The sequence below is a fragment of the Pleuronectes platessa genome, chromosome 19 (genome assembly GCF_947347685.1).
Source record: "Pleuronectes platessa chromosome 19, fPlePla1.1, whole genome shotgun sequence".
Classification (NCBI taxonomy): Eukaryota; Metazoa; Chordata; class Actinopteri; order Pleuronectiformes; family Pleuronectidae; genus Pleuronectes; species Pleuronectes platessa.
In genome coordinates, this window is record NC_070644.1 from 813856 (window position 1) to 834097 (window position 20242).

Consider the following 20242-nt stretch of genomic DNA (forward strand, 5'->3'; position numbering starts at 1 on the left):
ACATTTGTAAATAGTAAGATAAGATGTAGAGAGGCAGGTACAATGATAAGGTCATTTTTGGGGGGGGAATTGGGGAGAGTTTTATGACCTCATTGGATCTTACTTAATGTAGTACTCAGTCGTATCTGTTAGACTTAACAATTTTAAACTTCTGAGGTTTTTCTGCAGAAGAATGTCATAATTTTCAGAATCTCAAAATTCAAATGACTGTATCATTGTTTCTGTAATAATATGCTAATGTCATAACCTGTGTGGTATGGACTTTTTATTGTGATATGAAAGGTGGTCGATCCAAACATATTTACAAAGTTGGCAGTGGTATGTAAGTTTAATCAGAATTTAGGTTTTTCAGTTTGCTGCTGTTGCTGACAAACAGTTTTCCTATTTAACTTCATGAAACTTAATACTGACTGTCCGTACAGGATTTAACTGTGTTTTGGTTATGGCCGTGAGGAGCGAGCTCTGGATCGCCTGTGTGTCGGCTCAGGGCTGGAACGCGCTGCGGAGCCAGACTCTAAGTGGACTTCAGAGGCGCTGTCACTGTGTGCTCAGTCATAACCATATTTTGAACTGTACTCAGAGATGCTGTCGTCATCTTCTGAGTAGTGGTTATTTGTCTGGGCCAGAATATCCGAGTACGGCTTCCTGCAGCTTCTACTGTGGGAATGCTTATCTCTGGGAAGTTGGTGGACACGGCGGCTACGCTCTCTGTCCCAACGCTGCCTGTTGTCACCCCCCCTCGTTTTGTTGTGAGGGGGGCGTTTTGAGGCTGTGGATAAATTTGACACCTTGGTGCTTGTTCTGACAGGCTCGGTTGCACCAACTGTAGCCTTGAGAGTGAAAACAGTTTCCCAAGCCACCTGTGACATCTTCCTGATCTGCTGCATTGAAGGTTTTCCTTCCTGTGTCATCAGTACAACATGTGTGCGTATACAAGGATGTAAATTGCGTAAGAACATGGCCTTGAAGGTGGGATTTTCTTCTAGGCCTGGTTCGTTCTTTCCTTGAAAATAAGCATGCCTTAAACGTCTGAAATAATCCTTGAGATTTTCGCGACGTGAATGTTTAATTTCGGATTGCTGTAACAATGGCTGTTATCTCATCAGCAGTAGAAGAGAATTCCTCGACTAGTGCTTGACGGAGCTCTGTGTAGTTACTTGAAACACTGGAAGGAAGTGACCGAATTAACTTGTGAACAGCTGTAGAGCTGGTTTTTAACAAAAGTCTAACCTTCTCTCTTTCTGTTGCATTTGGCACATAACTTAAGCTGAGATCTAGATCTCTAAAGTAATTATCAATGTTGTGATCACAGTTGTTTTGATCAAATTGCTCAATATCTTCAGCTAGAAACTCTAGCAGCTCAAAGCGCGGACACTGTGAGGTCCGGCTGCGTGCATCTCCTGCTACAGGTCTCTCTGGTTGAGGGGGAGGTACTAAAACAATTTTGAATGTTGAAGTCCCCCCTTTCGAGAGTTGTGCACCAAGAAAGGGTCATGCATCAGTGGATAATAAGTGTAGGAGGCACGATGTGATCTTGAAGATAAACTACATATGTCATCAATGTCAGTCTCAGAGTCAGAAAGATGGGTGGTTAGGAAGCTGTAACCTCTTCCTGTCAGTGGGGGATCAGAAAGTGACTTAATTCCCAAAGACTTCGGGTCGGATGGGATTCTGTCCCATCTTGGGAGTGAAGAGGGAGTTAACCGTACACTATCGCAGGAGTATGAATTGGAGTAACCAGAATCACATTGGTTCAAAACTGATGTGAGGCCGCGCCTTCTAATCTAAGTTTTAACACTTCCTCCTTGTGTGAAAATAGATCTGACTCTGCTGAGTGCAGGGCTTCCAAATAGTGCAGAGATTTCTTACTAGCAGTCTGAACCTCCTAGAGGAGAAGAGCATTTTGTGCTCTAAAGGCATTTACCTCTAGTTCCATGGCTGCTTTGCTCTGACAGGCAAGGTTGATTTGCCTGTGGAAATTCAGAATCATACATCTCAACAATGAACCCTTTGATGCTGTTAGAGCATCACACCTGTCATTAAGTAGAGAATCTATTTCTTTATTACACTCATTGAAGTTCAACTTGTTGATGAATTCAGGATAGCCAGGGGTCAGGCTCGGTGCTAGGGAAGAAACAAATTGTTCTACACAGGGGTTCTCCATTGTTGGATATGAAATTTAAGGATTAGATTTAAGTTTATAAATCAAAAGCAGTGTGGTTGGCTTTGTTGCTGCGATGGCAGACACCTAGTAGTGTGGATTCTATCGTACACTAGCCTAACCAGAACTATGGTGTGTAAAACAGTTCACCAAACTTGTAATCACACTAACTGATATACAGGGCAGTAACAGTTAGGGGTTCTATAAATTCACAGGGCTGGAAGCACGCTGTGTCTCTTTCTCAGGTTCTCTTATCCAACTTAGGCTGATATGCTTGGCAGTAGCAGCCAGGTACAAGCTCTGTTACATAGGGCCGGTGGCACGCTATGTCTTAATTCAAAATCATTTAACAGTTACAGGCAATTTTGCAGCTTGACCAGTTAACATTGAATATGTGATATTCAAATGTTAAAAGAAATTCTTAAAATTTCAACAAAGAACGTTCAACTAGAATTATTAGCAACAATAGCAATCTTTTTTTAGCGCAACACTATGAGGACTTAAAATGGTAGTTCTTAAAAATTAATTATTAATAAACATTAATTTATTAGTAAATTTAATTTCACCACAATGCACTTGTTTGTAAATACGATTGAATTTCTACTAGTGGCAGACTAGTGAAATTGTATTAAAACCTTTGGCTTGAGTGAAAATTCCAAATTCACCTATTTCTGGCTTTTGCCAAAAATGAAAAACACATTAATATTGCATAGTCATGAAGTTTTGCCAACTTCACTCTGCCTCACACGGGCTACACAATTAATGTTGTGCAATAGTGCTTAAAAAGTGTTACCATACAATGGTGTGCCTTTAGGCACTCAATAAATTTGGTTATCAAAATAAAATATAAAACATTCATATTTAAAATATTAATATTAAATCATAACTTTTATTGGTTAAAGTTCTCGCGGGGCACCAACTTTCAAAGAAGGGAAAAGATAGCCAATTTATTGATTAAGATCAGTCTCATCTAGATCTAGTTCAATTAGAAATCTCAATATTTTACCATTAAAGATTATATAATGAACAGTTAAGGTTATGGAGTTCTTAACAGTGTAACGGTTGGCAAAATTCACTTATGCAACATTAATGACAGAACATTTGTGAAAGAAGAACATTTATTATGAACATAATAAACTATTAAAACACAAATTACTAAACAATCTAACTAATTAGGAGGTGTACATGAGTGTTTGTGTGAATGTAAATTAGGGGGCCTCCCAAAATGGCTGACCAAATTTCACACCTTTCTAGAATGCTTTTAAAATGGTGGTTTTTATCCCCTAAGATAAGAGCCCCCCCCCCCCCTTCTGAGGTTGCTTTAAGGCTGTTGCTTCACAGCCGAGGGGGAAGGTTTAACTAGGTGAAATGCTATGCGTGTCTGTGTAGATGTTAATCAGAGAATGCCAGAGTCAGAGAGACCTACGAAGGAAGTCTGTGAAGGGCCTATCTAACATTAGCTTTCATTGAACTTATAACACAATATCAGAAACACATATCAACCTTATAAACACACACAGAATCAAATAAACAGTCTTGCTTAGCATGTATAATTATTAAGCCAAGATTGTTACCAGTCCGAGGGACAAGGAAAAGAGGTTGCTGTCCCGTTGCAATTCGGTGAGGTCTCCGTTTGGTCGAGAGGTTTCTGCCTTAGCGGTTCTGTTGAGCTGTGAAGCTCCGTTGCTTGTTGAAGTTTTCCTGCAGGACATCAAGTCGCTACGAGGAGTTTGTAGAAGCTTGAAGTGCGAGGAGATTTCCTTGAGAAGATGAGCTGGGAGCTGCAACTCTGCGCTCCTCTGGTTTTTGGTAGGAAGAGAAGAGTGCTGGGGCAGCCAGGCCCTCTCCTCAGCGTTGCAGGACAAGGCCGTTTGCTTTTCTTGGTGGATGGATGGAAAGAAAGCTGTAGCAGCCTTCCGCCCTCGGAGGGATTGGAGAAAGAGAAAGATTTTGGGGAAGAAGTTCCCTTATATTGGTCCGGTGACCCACAGGTCATGTGGCCATAGTGACCAATAGGAGGTGAGCATTTTGTGGCTTTTCACACCTATGCATGACATTTTCCAGACCACAGGGCATGCAGCATTCTGTTACATCCTGGGGGACTGAGTTCGGGAAGAGGAGAACTGTGGTTTGCACAAAAACCATATACCATAAGCTGCTATACTTCTATAGGCCTATATTGTCGGGGGACGCATGACACATGCACCTTCTCTTTTCTCCCTCATGATCAGAATAATGTCTCATCAATAAATATGACCGACTTTACTTCTTCCCCGGAGTCCTTGTGCTTTATCGTTTGCAGATCCAGGATCACTGTTCCGGCAACATTGTGGATCATGTTGTCTGATCGTAGAATGTGATCATGGACCATAGATCATGATGGAGGATCATAAATCAGATATCTTGATGGCGGATCATAGAATGTGATCGTGATGGCACCTGATCGTGGATTATGATGGTGGATCATGATTGTGGTGGCGGATCCTTATCGTTTAGGCAACTGACCGTGGACTATGATTACAACAAGACTGCTTGATATACAATACGCCATCTCACCCACGCATACTCCTAGAATCACTACTGACAATAACTCCTCAATTAATTGTCATTGCTGCTCCCTTCATATCTATCAGACATTTCCTTATGTATAAATCCTTTAAACATTGACATTCTTCTCCATTATGATACAAACTGTTTCTTCTAATCAATGTTGTGAACACTGCTATTTTGTTGATGTATTCAGTTACAAGCAGCATCTATTGCACTTCTGTTTGTCCTGGGAGAGGGATCCCTCACACCTGGCTCTCTCTAAGGTTTTTTACTGTTCCTCTGTTAGAAGGGTTTTTTTGGGACGGTTTTCCTCCCTCTTGATGAGAAACAGAGAATGTCGCAACTTATGAGACAAATAGTGATTTGTGACTATTGGCTTAATAAATAAAATTTGATTGATTGAAGATTTAAAGTGCTAATATATTGACATCTGGGCAAAAATACCAACTGTTTTGGTTGGTTAACATATGTAGTTTACACAAACTGTACATATATAAATCTGCACAAATCCTGATTTAAATCTTAAACCAGGAGATAGAGAGCTGTTTAAATATTTTGGTCTTGTGTCTATAACTTTGTTCTTACCTGAGAATCTCAAAACTAGCAAAGTCCCACTGATAAACTCCAAGGTCAGAGCTGCAGACGATGTAGCGTCCATCAAACTGCAGGCGAGGCTGAAGGCTGATGCTGCGGTCCGCTGACACTGACAGTGTCTTCAGACACTTGCAGTTGATTTCTCTTCCTAAAGGCCAGACCTGCAGAGGAAACAAAGTTTTCTCTCCATCTTATACATTTTCAGATTCGAGTCATCGGTGCGCACAAAAGTTAAGGATTCTGTGCTGGAAAAATTTTTATTCTCATTATATATGCTTCCACTAGGAAACTCTATCAGGACACACTTTGTAAGTTTTTACTGCTATGCGGATGTCACCCAGTTATACCCATCAATAAAACCAGAACAGTGTAATCAATTAACTTAACAAGACATAAAAAAGTGGATGACCCGCAATGTTCTTCTATTAAACTCAGATACAACAGAGGTTCTAATACTCTGACCTAAACACCTTAGAGATACATTATCTAATGATATATCATTTCTAGATGACATAGGCCTTGCTTCCATTGAAACAGTCTTTGATCCCAATTTGTCCTTTGATTCTCACAAATTTCTAGGACTTTCTTCTTTCACTTATGTAACATCTCAAAAACAAGACATGTCCTGTCTCAAAAAGATACGGAAAAGCTAGTCCAACGATTTTCTGGTTTCTGTCCAATTTGTCTCTCCGTGAGCTTGTCATGTCCTGTGTCTCAGTCCTGAGTGTCTCTCCCAGGCCGCTCCGCCGCTGCCTGCAGCGGCTTCCGCTTAAATTTAAACTAGAATTAAAAATTCTCCTCCTCACTTACAAGGCCCTAAATAATATGGCACCATCATACCGAAAAGAGCTCATAACACCATGCCAGAGAACTGCACTCCCAGAATTTAGGCTTACTTGCTGTCCCTAAAGTCTCTAAAAGTAGAGTAGGAGCCAGAGCTTTCAGCTATCAAGCTTGTCTCCTTTCGAATCATCTCAGGGTTTCAGGAGGCGGTCACCCTCTCTACTTTTAAGAGTAGGCTGAAAACCTTCCTTTTTGATAAATATCGCTAGAGCTGATACAGGTTTGTCTTGGACCTGCTCTTAGTTATGCTGTTTTAGGTCTAGAATATCGAGGGACACGAGACATGGAACTTCTCTTACCTCTCCTCCCTCTTTATCACATTACATTACCCTACCATACACTACCATTAATGGCAATACCTCCTCAATTCCTTCACTTTCCATTATGTTACAAATGATTCTTCTAATCAATGTTAAATACTCTTATTTTGCTGATGTTTTCAATTACACGTGGCATAAATTGCACTTCTGTCCAGACTGGGAGAGGTATCCCTCACATGTAGCTCTCTCTGAGGTTTCTAAATTGTTTCCCTCTGTTAATAGGGTTTGGTAGTCTTTCCTTGTTGAGGGTTAAGGGCAGAGGATGTCTAGCCTTATTAAGCACAATGAGACAAATTGTGATTTGTGAATATGGGCTATACAAATAAGTTTGATTGATGGATTGATTGAGATATAGCAGCTAAAACATGGAGATAACAGCAAAACAATAAATATAATTATTTCATTTCTCTATACTTCAAAAAGTAAAGGGAAATATCAGCATTACCTTAATTTCATACTTATCAGCACTAAGGAGGATATAGTCACCAGGACTGTGCATCATAGATTCTACTTCACTTTTCTGGAGTAACACCTTTGGAGGAGATGACAACACAGGATAGACATTTCAACATCAGGCATTTCAAGATTTAACTTCCACCACATATTAACACCTTGACTAGAAGGTGAGCTGACCTTAGTCACCCACTCAGTGTGCCCAGTCAGCGTGTTGAGACAGGCACCAGCAGACAAAGCCCAAATCTTCACCATGAAGTCTGCAGAGCCGCTGACCAGTACATCCAGCTCATCATTGTAGTCCACACTGAAGACTGAAAAAAAAAAAAAAAAAAGGTTTCTTTTGAAAAACAGTTCAAAAAGGGAATACAGTGTTTCCCATTAAATATCTAGAATATGGAGGCCTGCCTTATTCAAATGTTTCCAGGCAAGCCACCTCACTTTCGGGGCGGCTGTGGCTCAGGAGGTAGGGTGTCCTCTAACCCTGCTAAATTGTCCTTGTGCATGATTCTGAACCAAAATTTGCCCCTGCTGCAGATAGATACACTATATAAATGGGTGTGAAAGGATGAATGGCAAAATCTTTACTGTAAAGCACTTCGAGTTGTCATCAAGACTAAAAACTGTTATATAAATACAGACCATTTACCTCAGTATCCTCTTTTGAAAACCCATTCATAATTGTTTTAATAAAATGTCTTTTGTTTGGTTTATTGCATTGGACATATATTACTATTCTGCATACTTATTATTTGACTACTTCTTATTCTTCTTCCTTATTCGATCCTGGCGTTCCTCGGACCATCTTTGCTTCTAGAGAGCTAGGACTTTCCTGGATGCTGATTTTGTACAAAGTCATGATTACAGCACCTGTTGACACCTATTTCAAATCACTACATTTTTAATCGTGATTACTAGCCCTAATTTGCCCCCCTCCCAACTTTTTTGGGACTGTTGCAGTCCTGAATGGTCGGAATGGATGTATATTTACAAATAAAAGGAAATTGACAAGACATAACCCTAACATAAAATATCTTATGTTCATACTGTCTGCAATGAAATTCAAATGAAATACATTTAGAAATCCCTGCTGTCTTTTGTTAATATGATTTTTCATACCGTCCCAACTTTGTATTAGTTGGGGTTGTACATGCACATTAAAACATGTGGCTCGGTCGGGAATAGTGTACCATTACTTTTCAAAGAAATTTGTCAAACAGTTCACTCTAAAATCACAAAAAACGGCAGGGAAAAAAATTAATGAGAGTCAAGGACTCTCGCCCATTTAGAACAAGAGTAGAGCAGAACAGATTTTCAGCTACTTTTTGTGTGCCTATACTGCTCTCAAAGCCACAGATGGAGGTTGTCATACATGATTTTTAGATCAAAATGTAGCAAAACTTGTTAGCTTTGCAGAATGTCACTATGAAATCTATCAGAGCTCAACTTTTGGATGTTTCCATTTTAAGAGGTAATTTCTGGAAGGAGCAAATCAGTCAAACTTTTCTTACACGCTCCCACAGTCACCGAGTGTAGCTTTCTCTTTTCCATTGTGTTAAGCCAGGAAAGAGTCCTTTGATGTCTTAGATGTTGCGATTCAAGCAGCAGCACGATTTTAGAAGGCGAACTGAGGATGATTACTGAGCAGGCCACATTGCAGTCTGTAGACAGCCATACAAGCCAGTAGCTAGTCGGATTTATCTGAAGCCTTTACATTTATAAAAAATGTTTGTTTTGCTTTGCTGGTTCAGATCGGCTCTGAGGGGTTGGATATCTCTCTCTCTCTCCACTATGTTTCTCTCTCACACGAAAACATAGTATTTGTACCTGTCACTCTGAATGTGTTGCACGTGAGAGTGACCTTTGTGTGTGTAGATCGAGTCAACTTTGCGGGAAATGCTGGAATATAATCAAAAGGTAATAATATCAAATGCATTTATGTAGTTTTTACATATCGCGGAATGCCTCATTGTTCTGATAGAGCCAGAACACCAACCTTCTGGTTGAGCCACAGCCACCCACACAAGATCACCTGATTGCTGTTCATGTAATTCACATAGGATAGTTTTGTTTTATCGTCTCAACAAAGTTGAACAGACCGTTTTAGCAAGAGGGACAGGTGGGACCTGGCTGTAAGTTGTGTCCCTCATGTAAATATGAATCATAAGGCATCTGAGACAAAAGCGGCCGAGGTCAGTGTCACCCCCCCACCAGAACAGATATCTACTGTGAATTTATCACAATTAATATAAGACAACCTGCTCCTGTGTGGCCACGGAACTGTTGGATTTTAGACCCACTGCTCCACTCCCAGCATGCAACAGTGTTGTCGAATGACCCAGTCACCAGCTTCTGTTCATCAAACTTCACTGTAGCGCAGGTGTGTGTTTGAATTCCATAAATGCACTGCCCAGTGCGCACATCCCACAATTTGGCTGAGAGGTCATCAGATCCTGAAAAACAAGAAGACGTCCCAGCTCTACACATCGCTGTAATACTTGTTCCAGAACAGCAATGTGATGTCAATATGAGTCGAACTGGTGTCCTAATTCTATCTTAAATGGCACAATTTGTATAAGGCGGCCCTCCTTTACATTTAAAGAAAATTTAAAGATTTAGAGTGGTGATGAGATTGAGGAACAAATATGGAGTATGGATGGTAACATTTTGTATTTATTTTACATTCCAATAATCATTATAGTCTACAAAAGTGGTTTGTTCAAAATAGTTTTGTTTGTATAGTACAATAGTAATTTTACCAAATTGAAGAAAAAAAAAAAGAGTGAAAGTGTACCTGTGCAGAGGAGGCCATCTTTATAGTAGAGGGCATATACTCGAGCACTGTGACCAATGAGGGATGATGTCTCAAAGGCCTCCTGTTCTTTCAGCTGCGTCATACGCAGTTTGGCCTTCAGGTAGACTCCCTTCCAGTGTGGTGCATCCTGAATGGCCTCATCAATCCTCCAGCCCAGCTCCCGACACACACTCTGCCACACTTCTGGACAAGAGTTTATCACCTACAGTGAAATGGACACTTAGTTAGTTTTTTTGAATAGTTTTGTACTTGTGGTGTTTATATTCTGAGATTGAATTATTTGCGCATTTCCCTTTAACTCATTAAGACCAGATGTAAAATATGTGTGTATCTCTTTGTAGGTGTGTCTGGGCATATTGGACATAACCCAAGCTCAATTGAGAAAAATGTATCCCCCCCACAGTTTAAAAGTTTAAAAATCAACCAATTAAACATTAAACTAATGTAATTGACAACCAGGTTCAAAGTCACTAGCCACGCCCAGGCAAGATTACTGCCAGATCTGTTCAATCTAAACAACATTAAAGTAAAACCTACCTGGAAATATGAAGTAGGCTAAAAGCAACACATGATGCTACAAACTAAATAAATTCCAGTGATTGAAATCTTACAATGCTATTGCTTTTGGACTATAGCAAACCACTGTGAGAGAAATGGAGAATACTCTTCCATAGAGCACAAACCCAGACAAACATCTAAAGATATGCCAGCCTCACTTGCTTTACTCAAGGTTAGTCTTCATGATTCCACAAAAAAAAAGGCATCCAAAGGAGAGTTGCAAGTTGCAAACCACTTCTGAACAAAAAATACAAAAAGTCTTGTCCCAAATTTGCCAAAAAAACAACAAAATAATTACTATTCACTGACACAGCCTTACACAATAAGAACATCATACCAATAATCAAACACAGTGATTTGATGGCCTGGGCCTGCTATACTGCTTCAGTACGTGAATTCTGCTCTCAACCAGAATATCCTGAATGAGAATATCCACCCAGCAGTGTTATGACTTAGAGGTCAAGCTCAATTGTGTCAGGACAATGATCCAAGGCACAAAAGCATGTACACCTCTGAATGGCTCAAAAAAAAAAAATTGGGGGGGGGGGGGACTTGGTCAAACTCCTGACTTGAATCCTATTGCAATGTTGTGTAAAGATCTTAAAAGGGCAGTTCACGCTTAAAAATTCCCCATCCTCTGACTAATTTAAATAATTCTGCAAAGAACGGTGGCCCAAAATTACTCCCATTCAATGTACACGATCTGAGATGATTAAATTAGTAAATAAGAAAATGTAGAAGAAATCAGGAGTGGAGAAACAATTTCAACATGCCTTTTATGAGCTGTATTGTATTATGTTAGTTTTTTCGGCAGTCTTAGTCGACAAGAAAAAAGTTGTTCTGACAACGGCTGATGACCTGACTAACAAGAGTGACAAAATTCTGGTAACTTTTGACTAGAATAAGTACTTTTTTTAAACACCAAAATGAAATAAATGTAAGACCTATGTCTAGTATGACAGATTCGAAGGAATATCAATGTCCCAGAACTACTTGCACCCAGACAGCGCACACACACACAGGCCACGGGGCACACAGTGATATCAGAGCTCGTTCAGTGACTGAGCGGCTGCTTCTTAACACTGGAAACAGCGAAAACACAGAGTCTGTCTGGTCGCAGCTGCTCAGAGATCAGCACCGCAGCTTCTTGATCAGAGCAGAGGCTGCAGGTGGTTTGTACCAAGCTTCAATTTCTCTTTCCGCCTCCAGTCCAACCTGATCTCACGTTTAGTTTTAATATTTCGTCAACTAAAATATATCTTTTAGGCTATTAGGCTGCAGCTCTATATTTTTATTTATTTCAAAATAGAGTACTTCTTATTTTATACATTTCATACATATACACAGATATATGGGGAGGACTCAAATAGGCGCATAGTTCTGTGTTTAATTTATTTCAAAGTAGGCCTATACTTGCCATTGTATGTTTTTCTCCTCTTCAAACGAGTTTGGTATTTTCCTTTGTTGTAACAGGCAAAAAGAGAAATATAATGTCAACAGTTTTCTTTATAGTCGTTCTATAACTTAATAAATGCAACAAACTATAGTTTTAATATAGTATAACTATATATATATAACTTTATACGCTGTGTTATCAAATATGTTTTGCGGCTGCAGACAAATTTGATTTGGGGGAAGAGGGGGCAAAACGGCTCTTTCGATAGTAAAGGTTGCCTACCCCTGGCCTATGCAAAACGGGCATTAATACAACAGAAAAGAACAACAGCCTTACAGAGATGACATCTTTTAATAGTAATTTGAGAAATAAAATACAACCAGAATACAGGGAATCTCCCTGTTTAAACAGCAGGGCTGAGTGAACATACAATTATAAACAAGTGCACAGGTAAGTCTTGTCTGACAAACACAGACAAGATCTGTGCGCTTCTGTATGCATAACCTGCAACAGACACCTTATTGCTGCCATGTGCAAAAACTTTACTTATTAGGGTTACTTATTTTAGCCTACACATTATTTACATTTCTTAAACACACCTAATGAGATGGGTGGGCAATATGCTTGGAACAGAGCAAGTCCATTCTGGGCTTTATTTTGGAGACAGCCACACGGAGTTCCTCCTCCACATTTAGCCGCGATCTGTATTTATTTTGTATGTAGGTCAGTGCTTAGACATTTTTTTTCGCACCAGTAAGTAGAGGCAAAGGGAATCAGTAGATACATAGCGGCCTTGGATAGCTGTGGGTATTCCCACTCGACCGAAATCCAAAACTCCGCCAGCGTCTCAGTGTTAAAGGTTGTCTGTAAGTTTCTGTCACTTGACAGTTCAACCAATGCATCCTCCAGGTCGGATGTCAGATGATATGCCCTCGTAACGGTGAATGGTGATTTTATCCAGTCATATTGCTCTGGAGCAGTTTCCTCCGCAAAATACTTGTTAAAGTGTTCAAGGAGGGACTGAAGGTGCGGTGTGATGGACTTCTTCACTGTTTTCACAGTCAGTGCATTTTCCTCGATGAATTCGTCCAGCTCAGAAAACATATCGAGACTACCCATTTTCACTTGCGCTGACCAGCGCTCGAGTTTCCTCTTGAATGCGCAGATTTTGTCATTCATTGACAAGATACTTTTGTTTCATCTTGCAGTGCCAGATTAAGACCATTTAATTTTTCAAATATGCAAGACAAATACGCCAGCCTTGTTAACCAGGCAGGGTCATTGAGATGGTCAGCGAGCTGGGTTCCATGCTCCATCAGAAATAGGCACACCTCGTCCCGCAGCTCATAAAGGCGTCCCAGCACATTTCCCCACGAGAGCCATCGGACTTCAGTATGGAACAGCAGGCACTCATGCTCTGATCCCAGTTCGTTACACAGAGAGACAGTCCAATATTAATTGGACGTGTTTTTATGTAGTTTACAATTTTAATAGCAGTATCAAAGAACTTAAGACTTAAGGTCTTGTTCAAGCGTTTTGCTGGCAAGAGATTCTCTGTGAATAATGCAGTGTGTGAAATTTATGTGCGGCGCCACTTGTAAGACTCTCAATTTCAGTCCTTTCTTTTTCCCCAGCATCGCTCCAGCCCCCTCCGTACACAGACCAATGCAATTTCCCCCCAAAAGTTCCCCAATCTGAGTAGACCCAGATGCCTTTCTAGACCCAGATGCCGTTCTATACGGACCGAGACCAGTTATTAGATTTTGACTAACCTGCGCAACTTTTCTTGCATTTACGGTAGTCTTAATTTAACCTGCACAGCTTTTTCCGTGTTTACGGTAGCACCACATGGTAGTTTACTTCTCTCAATAAGCAAGAGAAAGTGGGAAGATGGCAAAAAGGTGTATTTGTTCATATTTGTTGAGATTGTTTATATTTGTAACGTAATAATATATCAAGAAAAAAGGGGAAACTTAAACTCTAAAATTAAGCACTTCATTTTAAGATGCCTTTTTCAAAAGCTCTTCATTTTGTTTTTAAATATAAACCTTAATTAACTTAAATCTTCAGTATGAAAATTAATAATAAACATTGTTGAAATACTATTGAATTATAATTAAATGTATTCAGTTTTTGACTTAATAGAGACATTGATACAACTACTAGGCTACTTCAAGAAAATTTTGTTCGATAGACTGCTATTTAGCCTTGAATTTATAGTGTTTTGATTTCTTTCATTAAGTTACTTGAATTCTAATTGGGTTTTCATTGATATTTTAGTTGAAAAGCTTAATTTAAATTGATATATTATTTTTACTTGAATGTAAAAGCTCTTGCATTAATTCTATTTTGGAGAGATTTTGTAAGGGACTGCAAAAGGCCGATTAGCAGTTCAGATTGGACTTTTTTTTGTTGTGGAATAATGACTTCATTATTTCACAACAAAAAAGTATAAAAAGAATAATAAAAAGTAATCATGAGATTTATCGATTAAAAAGTATTGATAGCTTCAGCCCTACACTTGGAAGACGCCTTAGGAGCAGTATGGAGGCGCATGTTGTGTTTTCTTCTTTGGTTTATATGGTCTTAAGAAAGTGGTCATTTAGACTGCAACACTGTTTACCCTCTGAGACTCTGGGTGTAACTTCAACCACCCCTCCATCATCATAGTGGTGAGTAGATAATGAGTGAATTTAAATTTTTCAGTAAATATCCACATTCAGCAGCAGGCCATGTAGCTATAGCACTTTTGTCAGAAAGAATTCAGATGAAATGAATCATTTGAGTGTCTCATGTCACTATGAATGTTTTTCTTGATTTCCATACACTATAAAAGAAATTCTTGAATCTCACTCACATGAAAGCAGCTAGTAGTTACAGTATGGTGTCACCTTGTATCTGATCCTGTAGCCTCCGTAGAATGGCATTGCAGACCACAATGACTATGATTGTTCAGCATGGTAGCATGTCATTTTCAAGTCCATGACTGTCCATTGCCAAACTATTTTCATGGAAATGTCATGTATTTGTTGTTCTATAACAGACATGGGCAAAGTACGGCCCGCAGGCTTTTTAATCCGGCCCACCGAACTTGTCCAAATATTAAAAGAATAAAAATAAAAAATAAAACAATAACCCTAACCAACAATTTAGTAGCACTTAAATGGCACTTACTTATAGCAGTTTGTAGTTTTGCTTTATTTTTGAAGAAATTGTACTTTCTTGCTTTTTGTTGTTCTGGGTTTGTACCCTCAGGGTTGAATGCACTTATTGTAAGTCTCTTTGTATAAAAGCGTCAGCTAAATTAAATTTGACCGGGAGTGTGGCTGTATAGGGCTCGAAAGGGCACATGATCTCCCTCACTTTTTCGCTTTGCCCTCTGAGCCTTTCTGTAAAATGAGCAGGTCAAGGAAACGAAAAGTGGACAATGAGTGCCGAGTGTGCCGAGCAAGCAGTCAACGCAAGAACAGGCGGCTACAGGTCAGAGGTTGTCGGCTAATTTACAGACTCAGCAAAAATTTTCACCGACAAACTGAGATTCAAGAGTCAACTACCAAGGCAAGTTTTTTGGTGGCATTCGAAATAGCAAAGGCTAGCAAGCCTTTCTCCAAAGGCGAGATTTTGTTAAATTGCCTTGCAAATAAATGCTTTGCTACCCGTTTAAGGCCAAATCCTTTCATGTAATGATTTTTCCATGTCATTTATATTAGTTCACAAAAACACTCCAACCATCTGGTCCTGGCCCGGTCCCTCTGTCAAATTTTAGAACCCATTGTGGCCCGCGAGTCAAAAAGTTTGCCCACCCCTGTTCTAGAATATGTTCTCAAAAGAGAAACCACTATCATTTGTGATCTGCTGCACTTTCTTTTCACTGTAAGTTACTTACCACAACATTTGAGGTGGCTTTGTGATATAATTTTCTTACAGCTTGTGTATGTTAGCACTAGAGAGGCCCAGATAGCCACCCATCAACCAGCCGCAGAAATTATATTCAATAATTTAGAGCGAGCACGAAATTCCACTCTGCCTCTGCTAGTTATATATTACACTTAAGAAGGGTGGTTTTAATTAAATTCACATTTATTTAAAGTAGAGTTGTTTAGAAAATGTAAATGGTAACAGATATTTGCATAACCAAGGAGCCTCTCTGCTGACATTTCGGGAAACAAATATTGTGTGGCAGCAACTTATTTAGTTGTGGGAATGGGATAAATTACTCAGGGCCACTAGATATGAATCTGTTCTTTAGTATTTTCCTTACTCTTGTTGAGGGCTAGGGCAGGGATTGTAGCACCTTGTTAAGCACGATGAGACAAATTGTGATTTGTGAATATGGGCTATACAAATAAAATAAAATTTATTGATATGTCAAACTGAACTGAAGAAGCCTCTGGGATGAGAGATGACACGTTTCACTTAATCGCATGATATAGCCTCTATAATGGGAGAGGAGGGAGGGATAGGACCTGTCACAAGGGTAAATCTGTAAACTACATATCTCCCGTTGCAAATGTAAAATTTTTAATTTCATAGGATATTGTTACTTAAAAGCAAGGATAAATGTAATAAAACCATGTCTGGAGATCTCAATATCTCCACATTTCCAGATGCGTCAGGCGTATGCTGTCACCAAAGTGCCGAATGCACACAGAGCTCCCTTTGCACTGGATATTTAACTGCCCTTTGCACAGTGCACTATGGTGCAAAAAAATAGAGCCCGAACCCATCCACTATTCATGTGAAATCAACTGCAAGTCTCCAGGTATAACTGCAATCTACGCATATGCGCCCAGCATGAAATTACAGGGCATGGTTTGCTTCTTATAAACACTTATATGACTGAATCTTCCTTTGTCTTTCTACTTGATGATTGATCCTTTTGCAAAGGCTTTAATAAAACTCATAAAATAAAATGCGAGAGGAAACATATATAAAGACAAACAACAAGTACCCCATAACACTGTGAGATATAAGGCTGCATGATATTTACCTTATTCCACTGCTTGCAGACCAGGCAGCAGGTGAGGAGAGTCTGAGGGTCCAGCCAGTGTAGCAAGTAGAAGGCAAGCTCCAGAGGAAGGAGACGCAAGAAGTCACGCTTGAGCAGTGTCTCCAGGCCATTTGACAGATGACGGAGCTGGGCAGCACCACTTAATGATATGAGGTGGTCTAGAGACTGGTTGCGCTCCTGGTCATTTAGAGTAACGAAAGTAGCAGAGATGGACTCCAACCACCCCTCAAAGGCTACCTTCTCCATGGGTACATGAGAGCAACCTGCAACACCTACAGGAAGAATGTTGGGTCATACTTCCATGTTTATATATTTAAATGTCTCAAGCAACGATGTAGTAATCTGATAAATCCAACGTTTGGGATAAGAATGGTGTCCCAACGTGGTGTCCTCTTTTTTTGCTGACCAATAAAATAATTCTCAAAATAATTAATTTGCAATGAAAACATTTGCAAAAAGAGATATAGGCAATACAAAATGTTTAATAATTTTACTTTCTTAAAATGTGTTAATTATTCTTTTTGCTGTTTCAACTATATCATTTTATTCTATTCTATTAATTAATTTACTACAAGTTTGCAATACAAGTTTAATTGTAAGCTTCATGACTCACACATAATATGGATACTATAAATTACAAAGTGTCAAATACTAATATAACACAGAAGCAATTCCATCAGTATGATCAGTATGTAATAAACAACAGAAATTTCTTTCTTACTTTTACAAATAAAGAACAAAAACTCACACTGATATTAATACAAATTGTACGGGTGGATTATGGAAAGTTAATTAATTCACTAATATATCTATTCAAACTTCTAATCACTTGCTGATGACAGATTTGAAAATAATATAAGATTTGCTGTTTTATTTCTCTGTCTGCTGTTTCATATCATTACCTCTGCCAACAAGGTTATAAATATATATATATATTTATATGGCTCATCGTTTTCTGACAAGTGCCAAAAATAGCAATTATGAATAGTGTTTTGTTGCAATGCCATATTTAATCTATGACTCAATTCAATTCATTTTTGAAGAGACTGGCCAAGCAATATCACCAGGCCTGACTGCACTGCACTGCCATACATTTGTAATAGTAATGACCACTATTACCATTGTCATTGTTGTCATCAGTTGACTGTTACAAATGTAATCAAAAACAGCTGAAGGCTCTTTGCAGTGGTCTTACAGCTCTCACAGCTATCGCTAGGCTAAAAATGGCAATACTCCCCTGCTGAGTAACCTCTGTATGCATGTATGTGGCACATGTAAAAAATGTAATTGTCACTTATTTGGGGGCAATTGATTTTACGTGCCACCGTGCCTCAGTATGTTAGCTACTTAGCGTTAGCAAAGCAACACTACTACTATTTAATAGCAAGTTAGCAACTACTGGAAACGCCTCAACAATCACTCGACAGTATTGGCTAGAACATAAAATACCATTAAAACTGTTAACTGAAAATGTCCACCAACCAGAGGGTTGCAGGGAGCTCCTTAATCAGCACTCTTGGTTAGTTCACATAGTTCATGAAGTTAGCTGTTGTAAGCTGACCTGTCAGGAACCAACTTGAAAGAGCTGTCCAAGTAACTTAGCTGCGTAGCTTTGGAGCTAACGGTAGCTAATCCACGTGATACAAGTACTTGATTCTTTCAATCTTTATAACTACATCGTGTCTATTACTGTACAATCTGCACATTTCTCATCACAATAGTTCTAACGCTAGGCCATAGGGTTGAATAATAGAAGCCTCTGACATCTTGAAGAGCAAAATATCTTGTGCTATCCTTCAAATGGGATAATTGGACCCTCAGCTCTGACTCAAAGGAGAAGGCGTATTGAAAACTTTGCTCCAGAAACATGCATTAATTGAGCACGTCCGGAAAAGTAAGTCTACACACACAGAGAGAAACTCACACACACATACACACACACGTGCTTACATTCTATTACAAGAGATTTAATTTGCCTGTGAGACAACACAGCGGGAGACGATAGTGTATATGGTTGAGTAAAGTAGTTTCCGGTGTCGCGCATAATGTGGAACGATGTGAAATGTTTTGCCCGGGACTAGTTCTCTCAATAGTTCCGCTGTATGAAATGGCGTGAATAGATAGTTGGTGTTGCGTTATTTTGAAGTACAGTGAGCATCATACACGGCCAGTCATGCAAGTAACACAATACTTGCATATATATTTATTAGTTTCCCACTTGGAACACACGTTTGTCTTCAGTTTGCAATTTTAACTTGTAAAGCACTTTATAACAGTGTTTTTTGAAAGGTGTTGTGTAAAGTCTATTATTGTTATTAATAATATTATTATTAATAACAAGATAATATTAATGTACAGTGTAGCTGGGTGCTGTGTGCTGAATAATAAATAATCTTCACTGGGTCCGGTCAGGTTCAGTATCATAAAAAATTCAAACTGCAGAAGAAAATCCTTGAAGAAAATCTGATGCAGTCTGCAAAAGACTTGAGACTGGGGCGGAGGTTCATCTTCCAGCAGGACAATGACCCTAAACATACAGCCAGAGCTACAAAGGAATGGTTTGGATTAAAGAATGTTAATGTCTTAAAATGGCCCAGTCAAAGCCCAGACCTCAATCCAATAGAGAATCTATGGCAAGACTTGAAGATTGCGGTTCACAGACGGTCTCAATCCAATCTGACTGAGCTTCATCTTTTTTGCCAAGAAGAATGGACAAACCTTTCCATCTCTAGATGTGCAAAGCTGGTAGAGACATACCCCAAAAGACTTGCAGCTGTAATTGCAGCGAAAGGGGGTTCTACCAAGTATTGACACAGGGGGGTGAATACTTATGCACCCAACAGATGTCAACTTTTTTGTTCTCATTATTGTTTGTGTCACAATAAAATTTATTTTGCACCTCCAAAGTACTATGCATGTTTTGTTGATCAAACGGGAAAAAGTTTATTAAAGTCTATTTGAATTCCAGTTAGTAACAGTACATAATGGGAAAAAGTCCAAGGGGGGTGAATACTTATGCAAGGCACTGTATATGTTGGTGTGTTAGTATTTACAATAGATATATATAGAACTATCTGTTTCATATGTGAAATATCACCATCGTCTTTCATCATACTGCTGCAGGGGACAATAAACAGAGAAATCTCTAAAGAGGAATTCCTGGTGGGGATACCAAGGGGGACCGCTGAATATATATACAGTTGCCAATGCTTGATGACACATTTGTGAAACATTTCTTTCCTATCTCAACTTGGATTTAATATCAATCGATCAATCAAATTTTATTTGTATAGCCCATATTCACAAATCACAATTTGTCTCATAGGGCTTTAACAAGGTGTGACATCCTCTTTCCTTAACCCTCAACAAGAATCAGAAACAAAAATATTTTCAATAGGGTAAAAAGAATAGTTCACAATTCTGCGTCGAAGCTATGGCATACGTACGCACGTAGCTTACACCCATGGCCTACACTGTTGTGAGCATTCCTAATTGAGCGTAGGTGTGTGTGCGTTGCTTTGCAGTTGCACTGCCGTAACAC

General features: G+C 39.2%; 1 protein-coding gene across 4 annotated transcripts in view; it reads right to left on the reverse strand.

Moving 5' to 3' along the window:
- The window catches only part of fbxw2 (F-box and WD repeat domain containing 2), a 30462-nt gene extending 11723 nt beyond the window's left edge, over positions 1 to 18739 (reverse strand). The window contains exons 1-7 of one of the 4 annotated variants that reach the window (XM_053410738.1): positions 18263 to 18739; positions 16681 to 16973; positions 9716 to 9938; positions 9180 to 9374; positions 7102 to 7235; positions 6914 to 7000; positions 5297 to 5466 (exon numbers count right to left, since the gene is read on the reverse strand). In XM_053410738.1, the coding sequence (XP_053266713.1) occupies positions 5297 to 5466; positions 6914 to 7000; positions 7102 to 7235; positions 9180 to 9374; positions 9716 to 9938; positions 16681 to 16947 (1076 nt within the window). In that variant the 5' untranslated portion in view covers positions 16948 to 16973; positions 18263 to 18739. Of the gene's footprint in view, positions 1 to 5296; positions 5467 to 6913; positions 7001 to 7101; positions 7236 to 9179; positions 9375 to 9715; positions 9939 to 16680; positions 16974 to 18183 lie in introns of all 4 variants that reach the window. The other 3 variants (XM_053410737.1, XM_053410739.1, XM_053410740.1) reach the window with 3 other exon arrangements.
- Between the last annotated feature and the right edge of the window lie 1503 nt (positions 18740 to 20242).